The sequence below is a fragment of the Drosophila melanogaster genome, chromosome 3L (assembly GCF_000001215.4).
Source record: "Drosophila melanogaster chromosome 3L".
In the NCBI taxonomy this organism is placed as follows: Eukaryota; Metazoa; Arthropoda; class Insecta; order Diptera; family Drosophilidae; genus Drosophila; species Drosophila melanogaster.
The window spans coordinates 3,374,192-3,395,097 of NT_037436.4; the positions used below are offsets into that span (position 1 = coordinate 3,374,192).

The 20,906-nt window shown below is 44.3% G+C and overlaps 3 protein-coding genes and 1 long non-coding RNA gene across 6 annotated transcripts; all 4 read left to right on the top strand.

The window, feature by feature from the left end:
• Positions 1-90: 90 nt before the first annotated feature.
• Positions 91-2,458, top strand: CG12010 (uncharacterized protein). The gene is made up of 3 exons (NM_168030.2): positions 91-985; positions 1,043-1,843; positions 1,900-2,458. The coding sequence occupies exons 1-3, from the start codon at positions 130-132 to the stop codon at positions 2,394-2,396; spliced, it is 2,154 nt and encodes a 717-aa protein (NP_728878.1). The 5' UTR covers positions 91-129; the 3' UTR covers positions 2,397-2,458.
• Positions 2,459-2,565: 107 nt separating this feature from the next.
• CG12012 (uncharacterized protein) lies at positions 2,566-3,801 on the top strand. Of its 3 annotated transcripts, none has more exons than NM_001300000.1 (2): positions 2,566-2,756; positions 2,808-3,801. In NM_001300000.1, the coding sequence occupies exons 1-2, from the start codon at positions 2,690-2,692 to the stop codon at positions 3,107-3,109; spliced, it is 369 nt and encodes a 122-aa protein (NP_001286929.1). In that variant the 5' UTR covers positions 2,566-2,689; the 3' UTR covers positions 3,110-3,801. The 3 variants fall into 3 exon arrangements, with proteins under 3 accessions (NP_001286929.1, NP_647813.1, NP_001163339.1); NM_139556.2 differs by having other exon boundaries at positions 2,808-3,496; NM_001169868.2 differs by having other exon boundaries at positions 2,566-3,496.
• A 275-nt stretch (positions 3,802-4,076) lies between these two features.
• On the top strand, positions 4,077-5,892 carry Ids (Iduronate 2-sulfatase). Its single transcript, NM_139557.2, has 4 exons — positions 4,077-4,297; positions 4,360-5,380; positions 5,432-5,605; positions 5,673-5,892. The coding sequence occupies exons 1-4, from the start codon at positions 4,094-4,096 to the stop codon at positions 5,810-5,812; spliced, it is 1,539 nt and encodes a 512-aa protein (NP_647814.1). The 5' UTR covers positions 4,077-4,093; the 3' UTR covers positions 5,813-5,892.
• A 14,004-nt stretch (positions 5,893-19,896) lies between these two features.
• Positions 19,897-20,416, top strand: lncRNA:CR45737 (long non-coding RNA:CR45737). Its single transcript, NR_124771.1, has one exon. It is a non-coding gene; the product is annotated as a long non-coding RNA:CR45737 (long non-coding RNA).
• Positions 20,417-20,906: the final 490 nt, after the last annotated feature.

Genomic DNA, 20,906 nt, shown 5'->3' on the forward strand with positions numbered 1-20,906 from the left:
TATGTCTGCAGGCCGCGACTATCGGACCACTATCGATAGGCGGATGCAGCTGAAAAAGGTAGCTAGAAATAGCTGAAAATGCACTGCAATCGGTTATGTTATCGTTCCTAACGAAGCGAGGTAAACAAAATGCACCACAATCAGTCGGATTTCCCGACTTTTCCGCTTTCCTTGCTGGACGACAGCGATCTAGAGCCACAGAGATGTTATATACCCGCGTGGGAGAACTCTACTGGAACTGGATGGTACCGTTGTCACCTTTGCGATGGCAGCTACGCAGTTTGTTGGGTAACTCCGCGTGCAGGCAGTGAAACTTGTTGCTTCCTTGATGGAATTGTAACCTCCTTGACGCGGTTCTCCCCCACCAATCAGCGGTTGGTGCTTCTGGAGCCACTTAAATTAGTTCCCTGCGTGAAGAGGATTTCATGCGTGATTACAGTCACCCAGGAGCTCCTTCAGCGACCTCCGGTTTCCCTGGAGGATCTGAAGGACGATGTGCGAATCTTCCTGCGCCACCTGAAGCTTACCAAAGGATGCTCCGTGCAGCACAGACGCCTTGTGCAGCTGGGCATTGCCAGTGTGGAGATATTCGATGCTCCAGGAGTTGCTGATGACGAGTGTTTTGAAATAGCCCACGATGCTGAGCTACTCCTGGCGGACATACGCCTGGGAATGCCCTTTTCTTTAGATTTTATCTTCAAGTATTTGCCACACAGCTTCGAGCGACCCATGGAGCAGTTGGAGAAGCTCCTGGAAACCTCTAAAATCAGCTTTTCGCATAGATTTCCTACTACAGCATTGGTTGTGGGTCCGGTGGACTGTGGAAAAAGTGGTCTACTCAGTGAGTTCCTGCGTCGTCATAGCTGCAACTGTTTTTACATTACAGCCAGCCAGGTGCTGCGCTCATATCCCGGCGAAACCGAAGAGGAGTTGAGGAGGATCTTTCAGGCTGCTCAGACTTTCAAGGAGAAACTACGTCCATTATGTAATTTTCACAGTGTTTGTTTTACGTTTGAAATATTAATTAGTTTTATATTTATAGTGCCAATTGTAATCCTCATTGAGGATCTGGAGCTGCTCTGCCCCTCAACGGCTGTCGCAGATGCAAAAAACTCTAGCAATAGCCTACGAATTTCAGCTGAGCTCTACAAACTGCTAGACGCACTTCCTCGAGGCATCATATGTCTGGCAACTTCTGGTGTCCCGGACTCCTTGCATGAACATGCGCGCAGGCGGTTCGTCCGAGAGGTGACCATTAATATGCCCAGCGAAGGGCAGCGCAGACAACTCGTAGAGCATCTCTGCGAAGTACACGAGCTGAATATCTCACAGACTTTACTCGAGCATATAGCGAGAAACACTCAGGGATATGTGATAGCGGATTTAACACTACTCCTGCGCCGCGTTCAACAGCAACTCTTAACAAAAGACGACTTCGACATAGAGCACATTTTCCTCAAATCCCTGTCACAAACTCAACCGAGTGCATCTCGATCCACAGATGTGCGGGTCTCGAAGATGACGGCTGGGTTTGAGGTTATCGGAGGCATGGAAGCACTGAAACGTACCTTGCAAGTCTCCGTTCTAGCGGGTATAAGACAAAGTGCCGCTTTTGCTCGATTCGGACTAAGTTTGCCCAAAGGAGTGCTGCTCTATGGACCTCCAGGATGTGCCAAGACCACCGTAGCCAAGTGCCTGGCCAAGGAAGCTGACATGACCTTCATTGCTACGTCGGCGGCGGAGGTGTACTCTCCCTACGTCGGTTGCGCGGAAAGATTTATATCGCGAATCTTTGACACAGCGCGAAAAAATGCACCCTGTCTTATATTTCTAGATGAGATAGGTGAGTCGGATAAGCTTAATTTGCCATAAAAATGATTAATCCACTTAATTTTATAGATTCGCTTGTTGGCAGAAGGACGGTCTCAAGTGGCGGAGGTGGTGGACAAGTTCAGCTGAGGATTCTCTCCACGCTGTTGACCGAAATGAATGGCATTGTGGGGGGTGGTAGTCAGCAACATATACTTGTCGTTGCAGCCACCAATCGACCGGATATGATCGATGATGCCCTACTGCGACCAGGACGCTTTGACAAGCTTATCCATGTACCAGCCCCAGATGAGAAATCCCGCCTGGCTCTGCTAAAACTCCACTCCCAGCGCATGCCTTTCCATGAAAATGTGTTTCTCCAGGAGATTGCTGCCCGAACAGACCGGTATTCTGGAGCGGATCTGTGTAATCTCTGCAATGAGGCGGCTATCGAGGCTTTTCAACGTGACTTTAAGGCCACGGAAATTGAGCTACAAGACTTTGAAAAAGTTCTGACCAAGCAGAAATCCTCGCTCACTCAAAGCCAAATAGATGGCTACTATAAGTTTGCTTATAGGTTCTTATAGAACAAGATGTATGTGCAGTTGCATTTGTTAGTTTTGCATAAATAAATGTATTTTAAGATGTTAAATCGTAGAATTCTTTGCTCAAATTCAAACTACTGATTTACGATATGTACTCCCGCGACCACGATTACCAATCGATAGAATAGTCGCAGTCAGCTGTTGCAACGATAACTGATTGCGGCAAAACAAAGAAAACGCAGAGAAAAAGTTAACGCAATTAAACGTAGTAAAAAAGCCTAGACTATTTTCATAACAAGAAGCAGTGAGTCACAAAAAAAAGCTTTCCGGCCACAATGGCAGATACCCGTAAAGACGCCGCGCCGCCGAGCTACGAAGAAGTCATGAACAGTCCCTCGCAGGGTAAGTAATAGGCTCACTAAAGGCATCCAATTCAATGCACATCTTTTTTAGATTCCCGGCTGATAGTGGGCGTGCATCAGGGAGCACCTAGTGCTCCGCCACCAAACATGCACATGCCAACCTACGGAGCTTTCGAGACGACGCCGGTCAGCGTGGTGATTCAGCCTGCTCCGGTCGCTATGCCCACCGAGATCATCGTGATTGGAGGATGCCCTGCATGTCGGATTGGATACCTGGAGGACACCTTCTCCGCCTGCGGACTGTGCTGCGCAATCTTCTTCTTCCCGCTGGGAATTCTCTGTTGCTTGGCCATGCGTGAGAAGCGCTGTTCCAACTGCGGAACGGTTTTCTAGAGGGGATTACCCAGAAATTATCCATAAAGAAACGCTAAAAGTTGATCCCTATTAGGCTTTCGCGGTGGGTGACTATCACAAAGCACCAATATTTTTGTTATTGTTAATCGTTAGCTCGCAAATCATTATATACTATGTGTAAATATTATTCATGCCAGCCTGCGGAATGCCCCCGATTCCATTCCAGTCCCTGTCCGGAGAATGGTCATGTACAGTGAAATATGCTAAACTCGAATTCAAATCAGTAAGCCCAGTTATGAAAAAAATGCTAAAAAAAATCAGTTGAACATGTTTTCCAATTGAATAGTGATTTGGCTTTTTACAAGGATTTTAAGTAACATAAGTTTTAAACTGCAAACAAAAGAAAAAATATTTATATATTTAAATAAAAGGTTTACAACATGTTTATTATATCTTAGAGTAATGGTACGCAGATATAATGACTTGGACGGTTTTAGATATGAACTAGGTTGTACAAAACTTCATTAGTTCTTGATTTGTGAATAATTTGACCCACTGTTGCATTTCGTGATTATAGAACTTTTACTGTACTTGTAAAATGTGCACTGTAAGCGTCGACGAGGCGCGCTTCCGTTAAATTCAATTGAAATATAATGGAGGGCGGTTTTGAATTGCGCCGCCCGTCCGATTTCTCTTCTCCATGCTCTTTGGACTTTACCGCGCAAAACAGTAAACAAGTGAAGTGTTTTAAATGAATTTGGGAATGACATAAATATACCCTTCAAATGCATCAGGAGATTAAAAGAAAAACCCTTCAAAACGCCATATTTTAGATATTTGAATTTTTGAATATATATAGATTACTTGATTTTCAAAATTTTTATAAAACCAAATGTATGAGCCGCTGATATACCCCCTTATCAGATTTCATGGGCACAGGGTAGCACAACAAATTCGCCGGCATCCACATCCGCCGTGTCGGCATCTTCGAGTCAACAGTTGTGAGCTTCCTTCGCCGTAGACATGATCACTGCTCGTCTCCTGCTCTCGCTGATGATGCCAGTGCTGCTGGACGCAGCTGCTCCGCCACGACGGCCGAATGTGGTGATGGTGATCTTTGATGATCTGCGTCCAGTTATTGGAGCTTATGGCGATACGCTGGCCAGCACGCCGTATTTGGATAACTTTGCTAGAGGAAGTCACATCTTTACAAGAGTTTACAGCCAGGTGGGCAGCCTGTGATCATTGATGTGCGGACCTAATAAAACACATATATATTGAATCTTTAGCAATCCCTGTGTGCACCCAGCCGGAATTCGCTGCTCACGGGTCGAAGACCGGATACTCTGCATCTGTACGATTTCTACAGTTACTGGCGCACTTTCACCGGAAATTTCACCACTTTGCCGCAGTACTTCAAGGAGCACGGATATTACACCTATAGCTGTGGAAAGGTCTTCCATCCTGGCCTCTCATCCAACAACACGGATGACTATCCCCTTAGTTGGTCGGCTCCAGCATTTCGTCCCCGAACCGAGCAGTTTATGAACTCGCCAGTGTGTCCCGATAAGGAGGGCATTCTGCGGAAGAATCTCATCTGTCCAGTGGAGCTACAAACTCAGCCGTACAAAACGCTGCCGGACATCGAGTCCGTGGCGGAGGCATTGCGCTTTGTGGGCTCACGGAGCAGGCACAGCCAGGAACCATTTTTTCTGGCCATGGGCTTCCACAAGCCGCACATTAATTTCCGGTTCCCACGGCAATTCCTTTCGAGATTCAACCTTTCCCAGTTTTACAATTACACGGAGGATAGCCTGAAGCCGCCGGATATGCCGGCAGTGGCCTGGAATCCTTACACAGATGTGCGGGCCAGGGATGACTTCAAGCACTCCAACATATCCTTTCCCTACGGACCGATATCCCCACTCCAGGCTGCTCAGATACGACAGAGCTACTACGCCTCGGTGTCCTATGTGGATGATCTGTTTGGCAAGTTGATTGGGGGATTGGATCTGGATGAGACGGTGGTGGTCGCTCTGGGGGATCATGGCTGGTCTCTGGGTGAGCACGCCGAGTGGGCCAAGTACAGCAACTTCGAGGTGGCGCTCAGGGTTCCACTGATCATAAGAAGTCCACAGTTCCCTGTCGCCCAAACGAAGTACTATCACGGGATCACAGAACTCCTTGATGTTTTCCCCACTTTGGTGGATCTGGCAGGATTACCCAAATTGGACAAATGCCAGAGCTCTCAGGAGTTGACCTGTGGCGAGGGAAAAAGTCTTTACCATCAGCTGATGGGATTGGGAAGGGGTAAGTTGCTTTGTATGTGATATATAATGTATTTAATGCAATCACTTCCAGCGGATGAGCACGTGGCTCTCAGTCAGTACCCAAGACCAGGAATGCTGCCCACAAAGCACCCGAACAGCGACAAGCCGAAGTTAAGGAATATAAAAATCATGGGCTATAGTCTCAGAACCGATATATATAGGTATACCATGTGGGTGAGGTTCCATGCGCAAAACTTTAGCAGAGGTAAGAGAATATCAATAGATTCAATTAATAACCATATTAATTATATATTAAATATAACTCCCTTCAGATTGGCACGATGTGTATGGCGAGGAGTTGTACGACCACCGCCTGGATTCGGGCGAGGAATTGAACCTGATGCCCCTGCCGCAGTTCGATGATGTGCGTCAGCGCCTTCGCCGGCGATTGATGGAGATGGTGGGCAGCTAGTGGAGATCGGCTGTCCCTTCCCCTTCGAATCCCTCTGATTTTGAATGAATTCATAAGCAATAAAGGCAGCGCGACAAACGATCTCGAGACGGCGAAATATCTTGTCGCCATAATTGGAATTTAATACTTCCGGTTGGGCAACAACGTTTGCAAGCCGCGAGACGCCCAGACATGCTGCATATTTTTCGCTGTAATTTCTGCGATGCCCCCGCCTTGGGGACCGCCTCACCCCCAAATCCCCCCGAGCCGCCCAACCAATCTATATATGCACAATATACAATCCGATCCACTGCGAGCCGCGCATGCGTGACTGGTGTCCATTGCCTTTTTGGCTTCGTTTTTGTGGATTTTTGTGAATGAAATGAATGAAATTTCATTCAACGTTGGCGGCGCGCGTCTCGCTGCGTTGGCGTCGGCAGCGCCGTCGACGCCCAAATCGGGAGAGGATGGGGAGAGGAGAGGGGGCTACGTTGGCGACTCTTTTTCGAGCTTTCATTTTCTCTTCGGTTTGTTGCCATGCCAGTGAAAAGCAGAGCACAGAAAGAAATTCTCTTGCAAACTATTTACTGTCTTTACCAAATTTACAGATACATCTACAGGTACAGATGAAAGGCTTGCTGAGATAGATAGCATGGTAAGATACTTCTTGTTATATGCACTTTTTAAAAAGCGCCTAGAAGCAGGCAAGAAATAATTGCATTCTTGTTACTTGTTAAAAAGACAGAAATAGCACATCGTAACCACTGGTTTTTTCCTGTGTATTTCCCAGTCTGGTAATTAAATCTGCAGCCCGCTGCTTGATCAATGTGATTCCCCCCCGGGTCCCCCCGGGGACCAGCCCCCCAGCCCCCCAGCCCCCGCCTTCGGCCCACTCTTTCTCTACGTGCTCTCTAATGTGCATATTTGGTGTGGGCTGCGTTTTGGGTTCGCCATGTGGGCTGTCTCCTCCGGAGGTGATTAAACTGCATTTTGGCAGCACTTTCAACCACACACTTTTCGAAAAATATGTGCCCCAAGAGGGCGTGGCCATTTCAACTTTATGATTTTTGTCATATTTCTCGAGACTTTGTGGCTTTTACAATTCCATTCACTAATTTCGCTTGATAGTCGTGCATTTTTTGCGAGCAAAGCTATAGTTTATTGGGTATGAATTTTGTTATAGCTGACTTTTGATTAAGAGCAATAAACCATAAACGGCTAAATGGCTAATATCGCTTTTTATTAAGGTAATTTGATTATTTAAATAGATGTGGATGTACGGATACTATATTTGCATGCAGATGAATGGGTGCAAAGTTGGTAATAGAACTATTTAAGGTGTGTTTACCCCCCCGACTGGCTATCCCCACCACATCCACTTTTTGTAAATTATTTACCACATCCACCTAGCATAACTTATTTTTACATTGCCATTTCCGTTGTGGGCTTTCCTCTCATTCATTTTCTTTACCGTTGCTTTGTTGACAGCCTTTTTCTTTAATTCGCGCTAGTGTTCCTCCTCCTCCTCCCCCTCGAAATGGGTGGGTCCAGCCTCCTTTCGACCCCACCCCACTTCCCTTTTCCACAATTTGGCCATGCATAATGCAGTCGAAGGGGCGGCAAATCGGGGGGAGGGGCCCAGCAGTTGCATAGAGCCATATTGCCAGCCATATAGCTCGTGTGGGGCCTTTGGCTTGGAGTGTCTGTTTCGGTTTTGAGTTTTGCGGCTAACCGCAGCACAGTCGCATAGCGCGTGTGTTATAATAATCTATGGCACTTTAGAGGTTTAACCGATGGCCGGATAGATACAGATACATCTGCACATACAGATGAAGATAGAGATAGAGATGGAGCTGGAAACAGACATACAGTTCCAGATAGGCTGGCTTAGATGGATAGCATGGCCAGATACCCAGATACTCGGATACTTCGATACCGGCTGGGGAGCTGTGGTAAATGTGGCAGACACTCGGGCGGGCTGGCTCTAAACTGTATTATATATCTATGGCCATAAAGCCCACGAGAGCTGATTTCGACTGGCCCATACACAAGGAGAAATCAAATTAAAGTAGTTAGACCTAAAAGGACTATCTAACCCATGTATCCCTATGATTGTATTCCTGTCTTCATAGGTATCGATAAAATATTATTAAATATTTTATCATTTACCCCAAAACGTTGTCACTTTATTTTTTCCTGTGCAGTGACAAAATATAGCGAATAATGCGAATACAACTTTAATTTGAATTTGTAGGCTGCTTTGCCGTTTATTTCTAAGCAAACTCAAATGCGTGGGCGGCTCAAACGAAATTGCAAAAGATGCGTAGGCAGCGGCAGAGGCGTCGGCAGAGACGCCAGCAGCAACCATCATCAACAACAACAACAACAACAACAACTATAAGAATGTGTATAAAGTGGATATAGTTCATCAAGCGGACCGAAGTCGGCCTTTTACCTACGCATCGGATGATGCTCGAACAGCTCAGTATTAAGATCCAAGTGTAAATCGGGTTCTCCAGACCCCCTGCACATGCCTCGTACACTGAGAGAAAAATCATTATACTGCAGTTTGATCTTTTTCATATATATTTCTGTTATTTCTCATATATAGGATCCTTAATATAAAGGTTTAGCTTATCAAAGGGACGAGCTAGTGAACATTATATCCAAATAATTCGTTTTATTAAGACCTGTTCTTGATTTAGTCGATTTAACTTTTCCAAGTGTAGCTGTACTCGTAGACATAGTTGTGGCTGCCGGCCTCCCGCTGTAAAAAATGCTAATTTTCGTTGACATGCCATAGTTTGGCTAATGACGAAGGTTGTTTGTTAGCTTTGTCAGTTGACTTGACGCCGTTGCCAAAAAGCAAGAAAAAAAAATAGTCAAATACACAAAATAGAAGAAGAAACTTAAAACTGGTTACCATGCGTGCGAGAGAGTAACGTGGATGGCGATGGAACGGACTGAATGGAGGGGCTAAAATTTCTTTTGACGGAATTTCCATGAATTAATGCCGCTGCCGGATTATGCCGCTCCTCAGGTGTCCGGCACTTGTGTGCCTTATATATGGTCATATGCCGATATAAAGTCGGAGGCCTAAGCAGATCTCAAGCTGTGGCAATCAGGAATACTTTGAAATACTGCCCCGTTCGGGGGATTTCTCATCGCTAAGTGATCTTTAGCTGATTGAGGATAATCAACGGTCTGAAATCGGTAGCTCAGTAGCTTTGGCTGATCAGTGGATCGTCTCGGTCAGATTCATTTCATTCATTAACCCTTTATTAATTTGATTATTCGGTTTTGTAATTATTCATGAAGCTAACAAACCTATAAGAAATGCTTAAAATGAATAACTTAAGAGCTCAAAATTAAGTAGATGGCTACTGCCAGATTTTAGATAGTGGTCATTAAGTATTGCGAGTTAGCAACACACCTACTGTAAGAAAATAATATAAATGACAATAATCAGTTTATAATATATATTATATACCCATATTCTGAATACATATCCAAATTTCTCAGGCACACTTCCTCCAAAAAATCTCAATTTGGTGATCCCTGTTTCATCCATTTCCTAAATACCTCTTCATGTTTAGAGCTCGACAAGTCGAAATGTGTTTCCTACTCCCACACAGCAACAGTGTACTCTTGGCATTTGATCAATGTCAAGGCCTGATCACTTCATCGGACCATAACTACGACGAATCTTGGATGTTGGATCTCGGATTTTGGTATGTACATACATATGTACCTGTGCGACCCCTCTGCCCAGCGCCATCAATCTCCAACAGCCTTGGCCAAAATGTGATCAATAAAAAGTTAAATAAATAAAAATGAATCGAAGACGACAAAGCCAGAAAGAAATTGCCAAACAGAAAAGTTTTGTTGAATGAAATTCACGCAAGATCGGACTTTTGACCATTCAGAAGGGAACGACGCACAATGAAGTGGAAAAGAGGGTCTTCTGCTGGCTGTCTTGTAGCAACAAAATAATTTATTGAAATTCAAATTTATTATCTCCCATTCTTCCCCTCCTCCTCCACCACCACCGCCTCCGCCTCCACCACTTTGAACCGTCCCAAATCGGGCTTGTCCAGGTCGAAAGAGATTTTTCGGTGCCGGGCAAAACCAATTCAGCTGGAATGCAGGCCCAAAGACAACACATTTGGCCCAGAGCGTAAAACGAAACGAAACAATCAAGAATGAGTGTAGAAATTCCACAATGAGCCCACGCAGGGACGTCTTTCGGGGCATCAAGATGGCATGGCGGGGATGGGGATTGGGATTCCGGATCGGAGTAATCAACGTTTAGCCAAACGGATTAAGCCCCGAGAGCCCTCTGTGCTGCTATAAGCAAATATATGTAAAACCGTATGCCCAAAACCCCTGCACCACACTCTATATGGGAGCCAAGTGGGCGGGGTTGGACTCTTGGTGGCATATTGGGGGTATGGAGCTGGTTTCGGGGGGTACGAGTGGGTTTCTGAAGAGTGACCGACCGCAAACAGTTTGAAAGCCCCCGCTCTGAAAAACAGGCAGCCGCTGTAACGCGTGCTAAACAAGTTTCTCGATCGGTTCCAAGAGCGCGTCTTTGTCTTTTGTCTTGCCCAAGTACCCTGTACATAGAGTCGGAATAAAGGTATATGGGTACTGAGGGGAGCAAGCTTCTAAAAGTTTTCTTATTGTACTAGCTAGAATTCGTAGCATACTTTTGGGACATGATTTTAAGATGTTCTATTGGTTTTTAGATAGCCTGTTAACTTTAATATATGTTTTTTTTTTTTAATATATAGCAATATTGATTTTCATACGTCATTGAAGAACTGAAAACATTCCCATTCCATTGGCATTCAAATCTAATTTTTTTTATTTCTGGGTATTTTTGAGGAAATGATGATGGTACCCCTTATCACAATTAACAAAATTGGTAAAAAAAAAGTATTTTTGTATATATGCTTAGATCTTTTTGCTATTCAAAACGGGCATTTTCAACATATTTTTAGCTGAATCTTTTTTCATTAACTAGTAGTATCTATCTTAGTTCAAGTTTAAGATACAAGGTACGTTTAAGTCTTCGACAAATCTCAGTGCTCGGCAAGCTGATCTTTTCTTTATTTTGGTTGTGGAACAAAAGGTTGAGAACCGGCAATGGAAACTGAGACTGAAACACAGCTCTCTGGCCTGGCTGCGATATAAAAGACATTGAGAAATCGTTTTCCTTTTCAGTGATGCTGCTGATGCTGCTGCCGTTGCTGGGATGTGGGATATGGGGTATATGGGATCTGTGATCTGGGATGAGGGGCTGCTGCTTCTTATGATAATAAATATTTATGCTTTTTCTGGGCTCTGTCAGTTGGGGAGACCAATTCAAAGACGGACAGCGAAATAAAAATCCCATTTCCCGCTCCCATTGTGCTTTATTTACGGCCAAATAATTCAAATTAAGCCTGCGATCCGTGTGCATGTATGGAGTATCTGGCATACATATATTCATACATATGCCTGATGCATCTGTATCCGCGAGTATCGGTATCTCCGACTGGATATCTCAGCACCAGAACAATGCCACCGCAAGGGGCCGCGTGCCAAAAAATTTTGATGAACTACACACATTATAAATGAGAACGAGGGACCCCCCTTTGGATCCCTCTTCGTCAGTGCGGACTTTCGTATTTTCCTGGAATCCCCAGTCGCCTCTTTTACTCATTCTCTCCTCAGCAATTTGTTGGCACTTTTGTTTACACTTTTGGACAACAGAAAACGAAAAAAAAAAAAATTAAGACGAGGAGCGCAGAGCTAACAATGAAATGATTTAAACAATGTTTTGCCATTTTACGGTTTACACCTGTTTGAGTTCAAACTATAAATATCGAATGCCGTAAATATATCCTCATGGCCATGGTTTCCAATTTGAATTTATTTTCGCCCCACTCGCCATTTTCCCCCCGAAATTTTCCGCACACCGCGCGATCGATTAAGATTGTTGTTTGAATTTTCCCCCGAAAATTTGTACGCCACGATTTAATGAGCACTTCGGGTTAGTTGAAGGCAATTTGCAAAAGGCGCCAGTTTCGCGCTGAATGTTATTTCAAATATTTTCCCAGCCACATTTGGAAAATTTCTAATTATATCGAGAGAAGGTGAAAATGTGTTTAAGTTAATTCAAAGATCGAGAATGTCATCGATAAATGAATACTTGTTCAATAAATAAAAATATGAAGAACGCGTACAGGTTAAATAGTATCTGTTTGGTTTATTTTTAGAAATGTATAATGCTTTGATAGCCATTTTTAAAAGAAATTGTTTTCCGAACAATTATTATGCGATTATAGATGGTTTTCCGAAAGAGATCTAACCAGCTTTGTGGGCTGGCGAAATATGAATATATTCATTTCGCATAAATCTTCTGTTATATCTGGATGTGCTTCAATAAAAATCACACACATGGCATTGCATTTCCAATGAGCGGACAACGGAACCGCCGGACAAGTGGACAAGCGGACATATGGAGAGTTGAGCGGTTTGCTAGTCCAACAAACCTAAACACATTGGATCTGATGGCTGCGGGGATTGGACGACTGTGGCTGTGGTTGTGGAGGTGGATGTGGAAGTGGATGTGGATATGGCGGTGGCCCCCAGTCAAAGTTGCATATTCAAACAGCGGACACGGGCCAGGCCATACATTCAGTACTTAGTATTTAGCATACGACAGCAACAGCAACATGGGGCAGTGCGTTGTCGTCGCTTTGGTTTCCACTATACGAGTACGAGTATCTTGGTGCGGGTGCCGCGATTGATGATGGTACAGCTAGCACATCAGGGAGGAAGTGCTCTTCCGGTCTTGTAAATGAAAATATGTATTTTTCAGCCGCCGCCGCCGCCGTTGCCGCCTCAGTCGCTGTTGTTTTTCCCTCTTTTTTTTTTTTAATTTTATTTAATTTTATTTTATGAATAGATTGCGTTACGCATACAGAAATAGGCGACCGACGACGCCGAGTGCCTGTGAATGAGCCCAGCAGCGGATGGGATGGCATGGTATGGTATGGTATAGTATGGTATGGTATGGTATGGCTTGAGATTGGATGGGATATGGCATGGATCGCTGGATGAATGACTGACTGACTAACTGGATGGATATGGATGTTGGCTTGTGTGTGGCCGTGGATCGCATGGATCGCTTAATGCTCTTTGGGGGTTTTATGTTTATCCAAATAGGCAGGCGGCATTGTATAAAGTAATAGCCGGCGACTATCGCCCGATGTTGTGGGGTGCTAATAAATAAATCGCATTTGATGTGCATGTGCTTATGCGATAACTACTGTGCAAGGCGACCACACTGCGGTTTTCACTGGTAGGTGTTGTTCGAGGAGCTCTATTCAAATATCAAAAGCTTGACTTGAGCGCACTAATGATTAATGGTTATTTAAATTAATCCATGCAGCTTCAGACACACGGCACCTAAAGATTTTAATTGAGCTAATAACTTTGTGTGGTGCACAGGTTAATGATGTCTGCACCTGAATCTATGTATCTATTAACATTCCGCAATGATATTATCCATAAGTATATGACCCATAAACTATTATAGCACTGTAAAACTACTATATTTCTGCTCTCTAAATAAATGTTTGGTAAATTACTTTGTGTACTATAAAATATTATTAAGCTGAACATCTTTTTCACATTCATGTGTTCAAGTGCATACTGCGGTGCACTCTAAGAGTTCCTCTTAACAAAATCCGAGCCCAGTAATTTGATATTCAGTGAGCAACTGCGCCACAACAACAACAGCAGGAACAACAACAACAACAACAACAATGATAATAACAACAATTACAGCAACAACTCCTATTGTGAATGGGCTGCGTACAATTTTTATTCAACATTTACATTCCCATTTGCATTGATTGTGCATGACTCTATGTAATTTTAATCACAACACTCGTACTCGCACTGTAAGAGGGATTTCCTGTTATGAATATTCCATCAACATAATTATTACATACGACTTGGAATTAACTTTGGGCATGGACTTTCCGAGCCGTATACGCAATCATTTCCGCCCGTCCGCCTTCTTTTTTTTATTTTTTTTTTTATTTTTTATACGGCTTTACTGTTAACAGTTAATTAAGTTGATATTCATGGGGAGGAATGAATGTGGAAAAAATTCGGAGAAGTGAGTGTACCCAAAGTTGACTTACAAATTGACCCCTTGACCATAAAACATCGTACGGAAAAAGTGGACGGGGTGGTGTAATCTTCTTGTTCCCATTCAAAAGATCGTGAGTCAGTGAGATCAGTAAGGAATTTGATTAATTAATTAAAGCGCAACCCTTTTCGAGTGTGTCGGCATTGGCACATTTCGAAAACGATGTCATTCCGTTTTTACAAACTTCCGCGACCTTTGACGCCGAACTTGAGCGATGATTAAGCCAATCAGCTTGGCGAAAAATAAGGAAATACGAATATGACTCAGTCTCCCCAACTGCTCATGATAATCAAGATCACCAACAAGCCCGGCTCGTTTAATGACCTTAAAGGACGTATCGTATGTACGAGGAAAACTTCTGGCCAGATTTCTCTGGAAAACGCAAAGCAGACGCAGACGGGCCAAAAACGCAAGAAACCCAAACATAAACAGAACCCAGTGCATAATAATAAGTGCAGCCCCGCCCACTTTTGTGGTGGGCTGTAAGGGGGGAGGAGGTGGACCGCTTGTAGGGGAACGTAGCAACTATTAGCCATAATGTTTGGGGGCCGTGAAGGCCCCTCGCAGGAGGCTGCCATCGCTGACGAGCCGCCGACTCGGAGTCACAATCTGCAGAGGCGAATTGGAGACGGAGCTACTAAAAGCACTTGGAAAAAGAGGCGTCTTCTAGAAGGTAAATAGATGCAAACAAGAAGGTTGCTGAAAAAGACTCTAAAAAGATACAAAAGATTATCCAGCATAAGCTATAAATTATAGTAGGAAAATTGCTAAAATTTTCTTCGAGTGCATGATCGTGCTGTGTATGGTGGCTGTGGTGGAGGAGGAGGAGCGGCGGGAGAACTTTGGCCAGCATGCGGCTACTGTGCAGCACCACTCTGCTGGCTGGGATTGGGATCTGGGATTTGGTGGCACGTTGGCGGGGATGTGGGGCAGCAGGGGCAGCTTGGAGCGGGAGGAGTGATGGGGAAAGGGGCACAACCACTCGGCGGACCAGTTTGCCACGCTGCAGTTAAGCCGCACGCACTAAAACCGAGCCAAAGACCAAGACGACGGACTTCGAGGAGAAGGCCTTTGTATTTGGTTTATTTGTCTGGTTTTTTGTGTACAGGTTTTCTTTTATTCATTATTTTTTTTACCAGCGTCATCGTCCACACACACACACACAGCGGCACTCGAACCTGTAGCTCGGCTACCGTGCTACGCTTTATGTGGAATACACTGGGCGAAAATGCGCTGAGGGTTTTTCTTTGTGCGCTCGGCTGCTGCGCACGCGCTCTCAAGAGCCAGGCAACCCCGAAATTCGCTTGAATTATTTTCGAATCAAATCGCATAATAAAGAAATCCGATGGCGTATCTGTGTGCGCGAAAATAAATAAATAAGAAAAGCTTTGAGTGCTTTGGGGCATTTATTATGGAGCTGTCCCAGTCGTCGAATCGCTGCCTCTGTCGATTTATTATTTTTGTTTTTCATTTTTTTTTATCTCCGAAAATAAACAAAACTTCAGGGCACATTCAACGCCGGCTGTGTCGCACTTTTCGGCTGCTGCCGTTTCGAAAATACCCTAAACTAGGGTATGGAAGTTTGTCCTTAATTTTGGTTCATAAGATCCTGGATTATATACATATATATGGGCTTAAAACCATATTATGTCAACCTTTCAAAACCTTTCAGATTTTTTATTCAGAGCATTGATTTGTACAGTTCGTACAGTAATTAAGTGGCTGTAGATAGTGAGCTAACCGATTCGGTGCTAAACCTTTTCCGATTTTCGTTGGGTTATTTATTTTTATATGCTGCATTTTCAAACGCGCCTCGTTAGCGAGATCTCGCGCCGGCCACGGGCCAAAGTCTCAACTGGGTCTGCTCGCTGGTCTCCGTTCTTTGGGACTGGGACTGGGACTCGGATTGGGTTTGGGCTTGGATTTTCTGATGGGTGCGCGGCCACATGCATATTTGATATCTTATTAACACCCCACAGCTGAAAAGGTAAAGCGCACCACTGCGAGCTGAACCCAAACACAAAATAAAGAAAAAGATTTCGTTGTCATCTCGGAGTGTCATACTTGGAATAGTTGGAAGGTGATGGGTTTCGCTGGGTTTTCGAGTAGGTAGGAACTTTACCTGAAGGACAGATGCTAGGGAGCGGCTTCACTGTATGTTTTGGCAATACCTTCACCTAGGTCATTCTAGTAATATATGTATAAGTTACGATCTTCAACCGATTCTTAAACATTAGCCCGCTGAAATGGAGCACAATCCGCTTCGACAACCACGATTACCATCGGCTCATCTCGCCAGCACCTCCAGCATTTCCTTCACCACCCTAGCATTAAACACAATGTTTTTACATTTTTTTTTCATTTGTTGGCTGTGGACGTTTTTCCTTAAATTTTTTTGTACACAGCCGTGGGGCAGAGCGTACAAAAGCGAGCCAAACAACAAGAACAACCAAAACAAACCGTATCTCTGCGGCAGTCGCTAACAATTTGTGCAAACATCGGGGAACATTTCAGTATTCAGTATTTCTGTATTTCTGTATTTCAGTGTTACAGGGGCGGAGCAGGCGGCTTGTGGACTGATGACAACGGATCTCTGGCCAGGGGAAATGGAGATGGAAATGCCAACAGAAACCGCATACCGTCAACAATTATTTGTCCAGAGATTACTTTGCTTAAATACGATTTATACTCGTGTGTGTGTGTGTGTATGTGCCCAATGCTCTTATGCTCATATGCTGGGCCGTATCTACGCTAGATGTTAAGTACCTCGTGGATGTGGAGACTGTTCCCCATCATGTTTGGCATGACCTTGTGAAGGATGTGACCAAGAATGCGAGCCACGACCAAAAACGAGAAGACTAACGCGAAGAAACCGGGCAGAAGAAACCTCACGTCAGCCAAATAAAGCAAACACAACTGGAGAGTCAGCCAAGAAAGTGGAGGATGGAGCATGGGGCATGGAGTATGGAGTATGTAGCTTGGAGTGGGTTTTCTAGAGGGGATCTGGCGGGGCAAAGACTGCAGAGAAGCTCTTAAGAATGGGCGAAACAGCATTAAAAAAGAAAGCCAGCGAAACGGCTTAAAAGCCAACTCAAGAGTCATTCGCAGCTCGAGAGCGCCGTTTCCGCTCAAAAAACGCCAGGTCTTCGTCTTCTACATCGACTTGGGGCTTATAATAATGATGATCGCGATCGTGATCATGATCATGATCATAATCATGATCTTCTACACAAGACGGGCAGCCGCATAAACTGCCAACGCCATTTAAGTCATAATTTAAGCCACATTCCAGACGCGATCCTTCAGAGATTGCATTGCGTGCCCGTTCTCGTGAAAGAAACCCAAAGATACATTCATAAATTCGCATCGAGGATCGTCTTTGGTTCGTTGGCGTGATCACGGGGTATTTTTTTTATGGACAAGCTGCCTCCTTCGACTTTTCAATTTGCCCCTACACTAGGCAACAAATTAATGAATTTTGTTAATTGTTTTCGAGCCGTTTCCCTTGGTTTTTCGATGGTACCCTGGCTGTCGCCGCATATTATTTGGCACATTAGCAAGTCTCGAATTTCGCCTGGCGTTGAGTTATGAGCAACTGCCCTAGTCCGCTTCCCCTGCACACTTCAGCCAACCCCCCCTCCGGTTTTTCTTTCGTTTTTTTTTTCTCTGGCGGAGTTCTCCAGACATCTCGTCATTCCCACGCATCTGGGCACGTACGAGAATCTCAAGTGGAGTAGGAGTAGCCGGAGTTGGAGATGGAGATGCAGCTGGAGGAGGAAGAAGGCGAACAGCAACTGGGCACTTAAAAAAATATCCAACAATTTAAAAAAAAAGTGTGTGTTGGCTATAGAAACTAGATAATTGTTAGCAGATTCTTAAAACTTTTGAGAAAAAAGTATTCAGAGTTCCTTCATTTTACGGCCTTTGAATTGAACTGATGAAAGATCCCAAATGAAGTACTATTTTTCCAGAGTGTAGGAAACAAATGTCAGGCCAAAAACTCAGGCCGAGATCGGGACTCATGCCCATGGGTTGCTTGTGTTACAAGTGTCGGCCCACAATGAGGGATTTTTTATAAACCGGAGGGAGGGCAGCCGAAACATCCGTTAAGCGTTCGTTAAGTGTGCGCATGCGTGGAGCTCTTTTGTCGATTCCACCGAACCAGGGATCGGATGGGATCGGTTAGGATCTGCCCAGATGGAGGGGCATATAGTAAGCAGTATAGCACCATAGCATATGCCGGGGCATATCCTGGAGGGCTTATGAGGCGGGCACTTGAACCGAGCCGAGGAGAACAGGAAACATGCCTAGTTACCAGTGGGCGTCGAGTGCTGGAAGGGGAAGACAAGTGCCTCCATCTCTGCTTCCCCGTAATTAATTAAAGAACCGTCATTCGATGTAGGCGTCGTTTTTGGCTACCTCCTCCTCCATCCACTGCGGCGAACTGCGCCCCCTCGATAGGCATATAAAGCTTAATTAAAGCAAATTAAAGTGATTGCCATTTAGTTTGAGGTTAATTGCATTAAATGCGAAACGTAAAGTCGAGCACGCATCTCTCTGTGTTCGTTCTCTCATTTCTCCATCTCCATTCTCGATTCACGATTCTCCTTGCGCTTCTTCAAGGGGAAGAATCTCTGGTTCTTCAGCTGGTTCCGATCTTGGGGGGGCCCTTAGTCTCCTCGGTCTGCTCCATATGCGAATTGTGTCGTGAGACTCGCTGCAACTTTGACCCCCTTCAGTGGGCAAGTGATTCAATGTTGCACGCATCGTTTGGCTACGGGTGAATAGCTCTAGAACCCTTGGGAAAATCAGAGGAACTACGACTGACACTTGGGGGACACTCCCCCTTATTTAAAATAAACATCAAGGTAGTGGTAAAGCTTGTTCTAATCAGCTTACAAAGCCATTATTTGAATGCAATATTTAAAATAATGGTTGTGTTTTTAAAAAATGAGAGTTTTGCAGCTGCATTAGTTTCTGTTTCTTTTCAATGTGCCCGCCTCAGTTGCCCTGCTCCAAATGGCCATCGCCGTAGAAGTCGCCACACTTGCCCCCAAATCTAGTTGCAGTTTGCATGTTTGCCGGCACTTTCGATCCAATAGAGCTCCCCTCTTCCCCAATTTGCCCGCCTTGGAAACTTATGCACATCTTGTCGGCACATAAATTCTCATTACAAGTGGAAACGATGACGATGACAACGACTTGGCCTATGGCACTGAACTTTTGTGCTTAATTTTTTCGATATGCAATAAATTGAGAATGCCCAATGGGGATGGTTGGGGATAGCCAGTGGATGTCGATCGCGGATGGGAGATTCCTTGGGTTGACCCTTGTACCTCTAGGTATAAGTTAGGTGAGTTCTTTCGATGTCACTATCAGATGAGGCAATATATTACCATCTTTGCTATTTGATCGAAGGCATTAATAATACAATTAAATTGTATAGACTTTCGGATTGCAGATCCATGTGGGAGGTCAAAAGACATGTTGACCACGCTAGTCCAACAACCTCAACTAATATTCTGTTTCTAAGCCGTTGTGCCCCCTCTGCAAATATATATTCAATCAACTGGTGCTGCATTTATTACAGACGAGTTTTAAACCTGTGCACACACACAATTTCCAAGGGCCGTGGATATATGTTAGTTAAACAGGATGGAGAAGGAAGTCCAAGCAGCATCACTACTCTGCTGGCCGGATGAGCATTAATTGCGTTGATTGTCATCGCTGCTTGCTGCTTGTTGATGTTGCTGCTGTTGCTGATGTTGCTGCTGATGCTGATGCTGATGTTGCTGTTGCTGTTGTCGCTCTGCGTGCAATTGTTGCAAAAAGCTGCGGGCTGCGAATTGCAGTCGGTTCATTGGACTGGCGCAGTCAGCTTGCAACTTGCAACGTCAGTCGCATGCGCCGATGTCTAGGTAAAAGTTCTATGTTGCTGTTGCTGTGGCTTTTGCTGTTGTTGGTGTTGTTGTTGTTGATGTTGTTGTTTTGCTTTTTAGACACAATTTCCGGGTCATTGACTTGAAGCATTTCTTCATTGAATTGCGTATGTGACTGCAACTGTGTGGGTTAGTCCCGCGTTCTCAGTGTGAGTGTATATATGTGCAGCAACACGATCAATAAACGAGACAAGCAGCAACAACAACACCAGCAAGCACTACACCAATAACAACAACGACAACAACAGTAAAGAACACCAACAACATTGACAACCACACCAACAACAATCACAACAAACACTACACCAACAATAGCAACAACACCAATATCAACAACAACAGAAACAACAACAGAAACAACAACAACATACACGCACAACGACGACGGCGAGTTAGAAGAAATACGATAAAAAAAACAGAGACGAAGCAAGCGAAGAACTTTTATATTACCAAAGAGTGCTTTCAGAAAGTGCACTGAAAAAAAATCTATTTTAGATCAGAAGGATTAGTGCAATATTTGTAAAACCGTAATAGATCGATAATACAAAACCTTTATTGAATAAAAAAATTGACTACTTTATGATTATGCAAACTTATATCCAAACAAATCTCATTTTCTCTCTCTGTAGAAAGGGGGGAAGTGTTGAAGAAAGGGGCGGTACGGTGGGTGCTGAAGGGGTGTTGTTGTTCTGTTTACGACTTTGCCTCGATTTTTGTTGGAGGACGAATGCGTGTGCAGTGCAAGAGCAGAAAAACACAACAACCAACAACCCAGTGGAGGAACAACACAAGCAAAAACAACTGCACAACGTGCACAGTTAAAGAAAAAGGCCAAAGAATATGGTGGCACGAAAGGACGACTATCAGAATACTCATGTTTCATATTTTTAAAATTCCTTTTTGTGTTAAATGCATTTTCCATCAAATAGCTTCTCTTAATTTCTAGTAAACTTAATGTGTGAGCTTT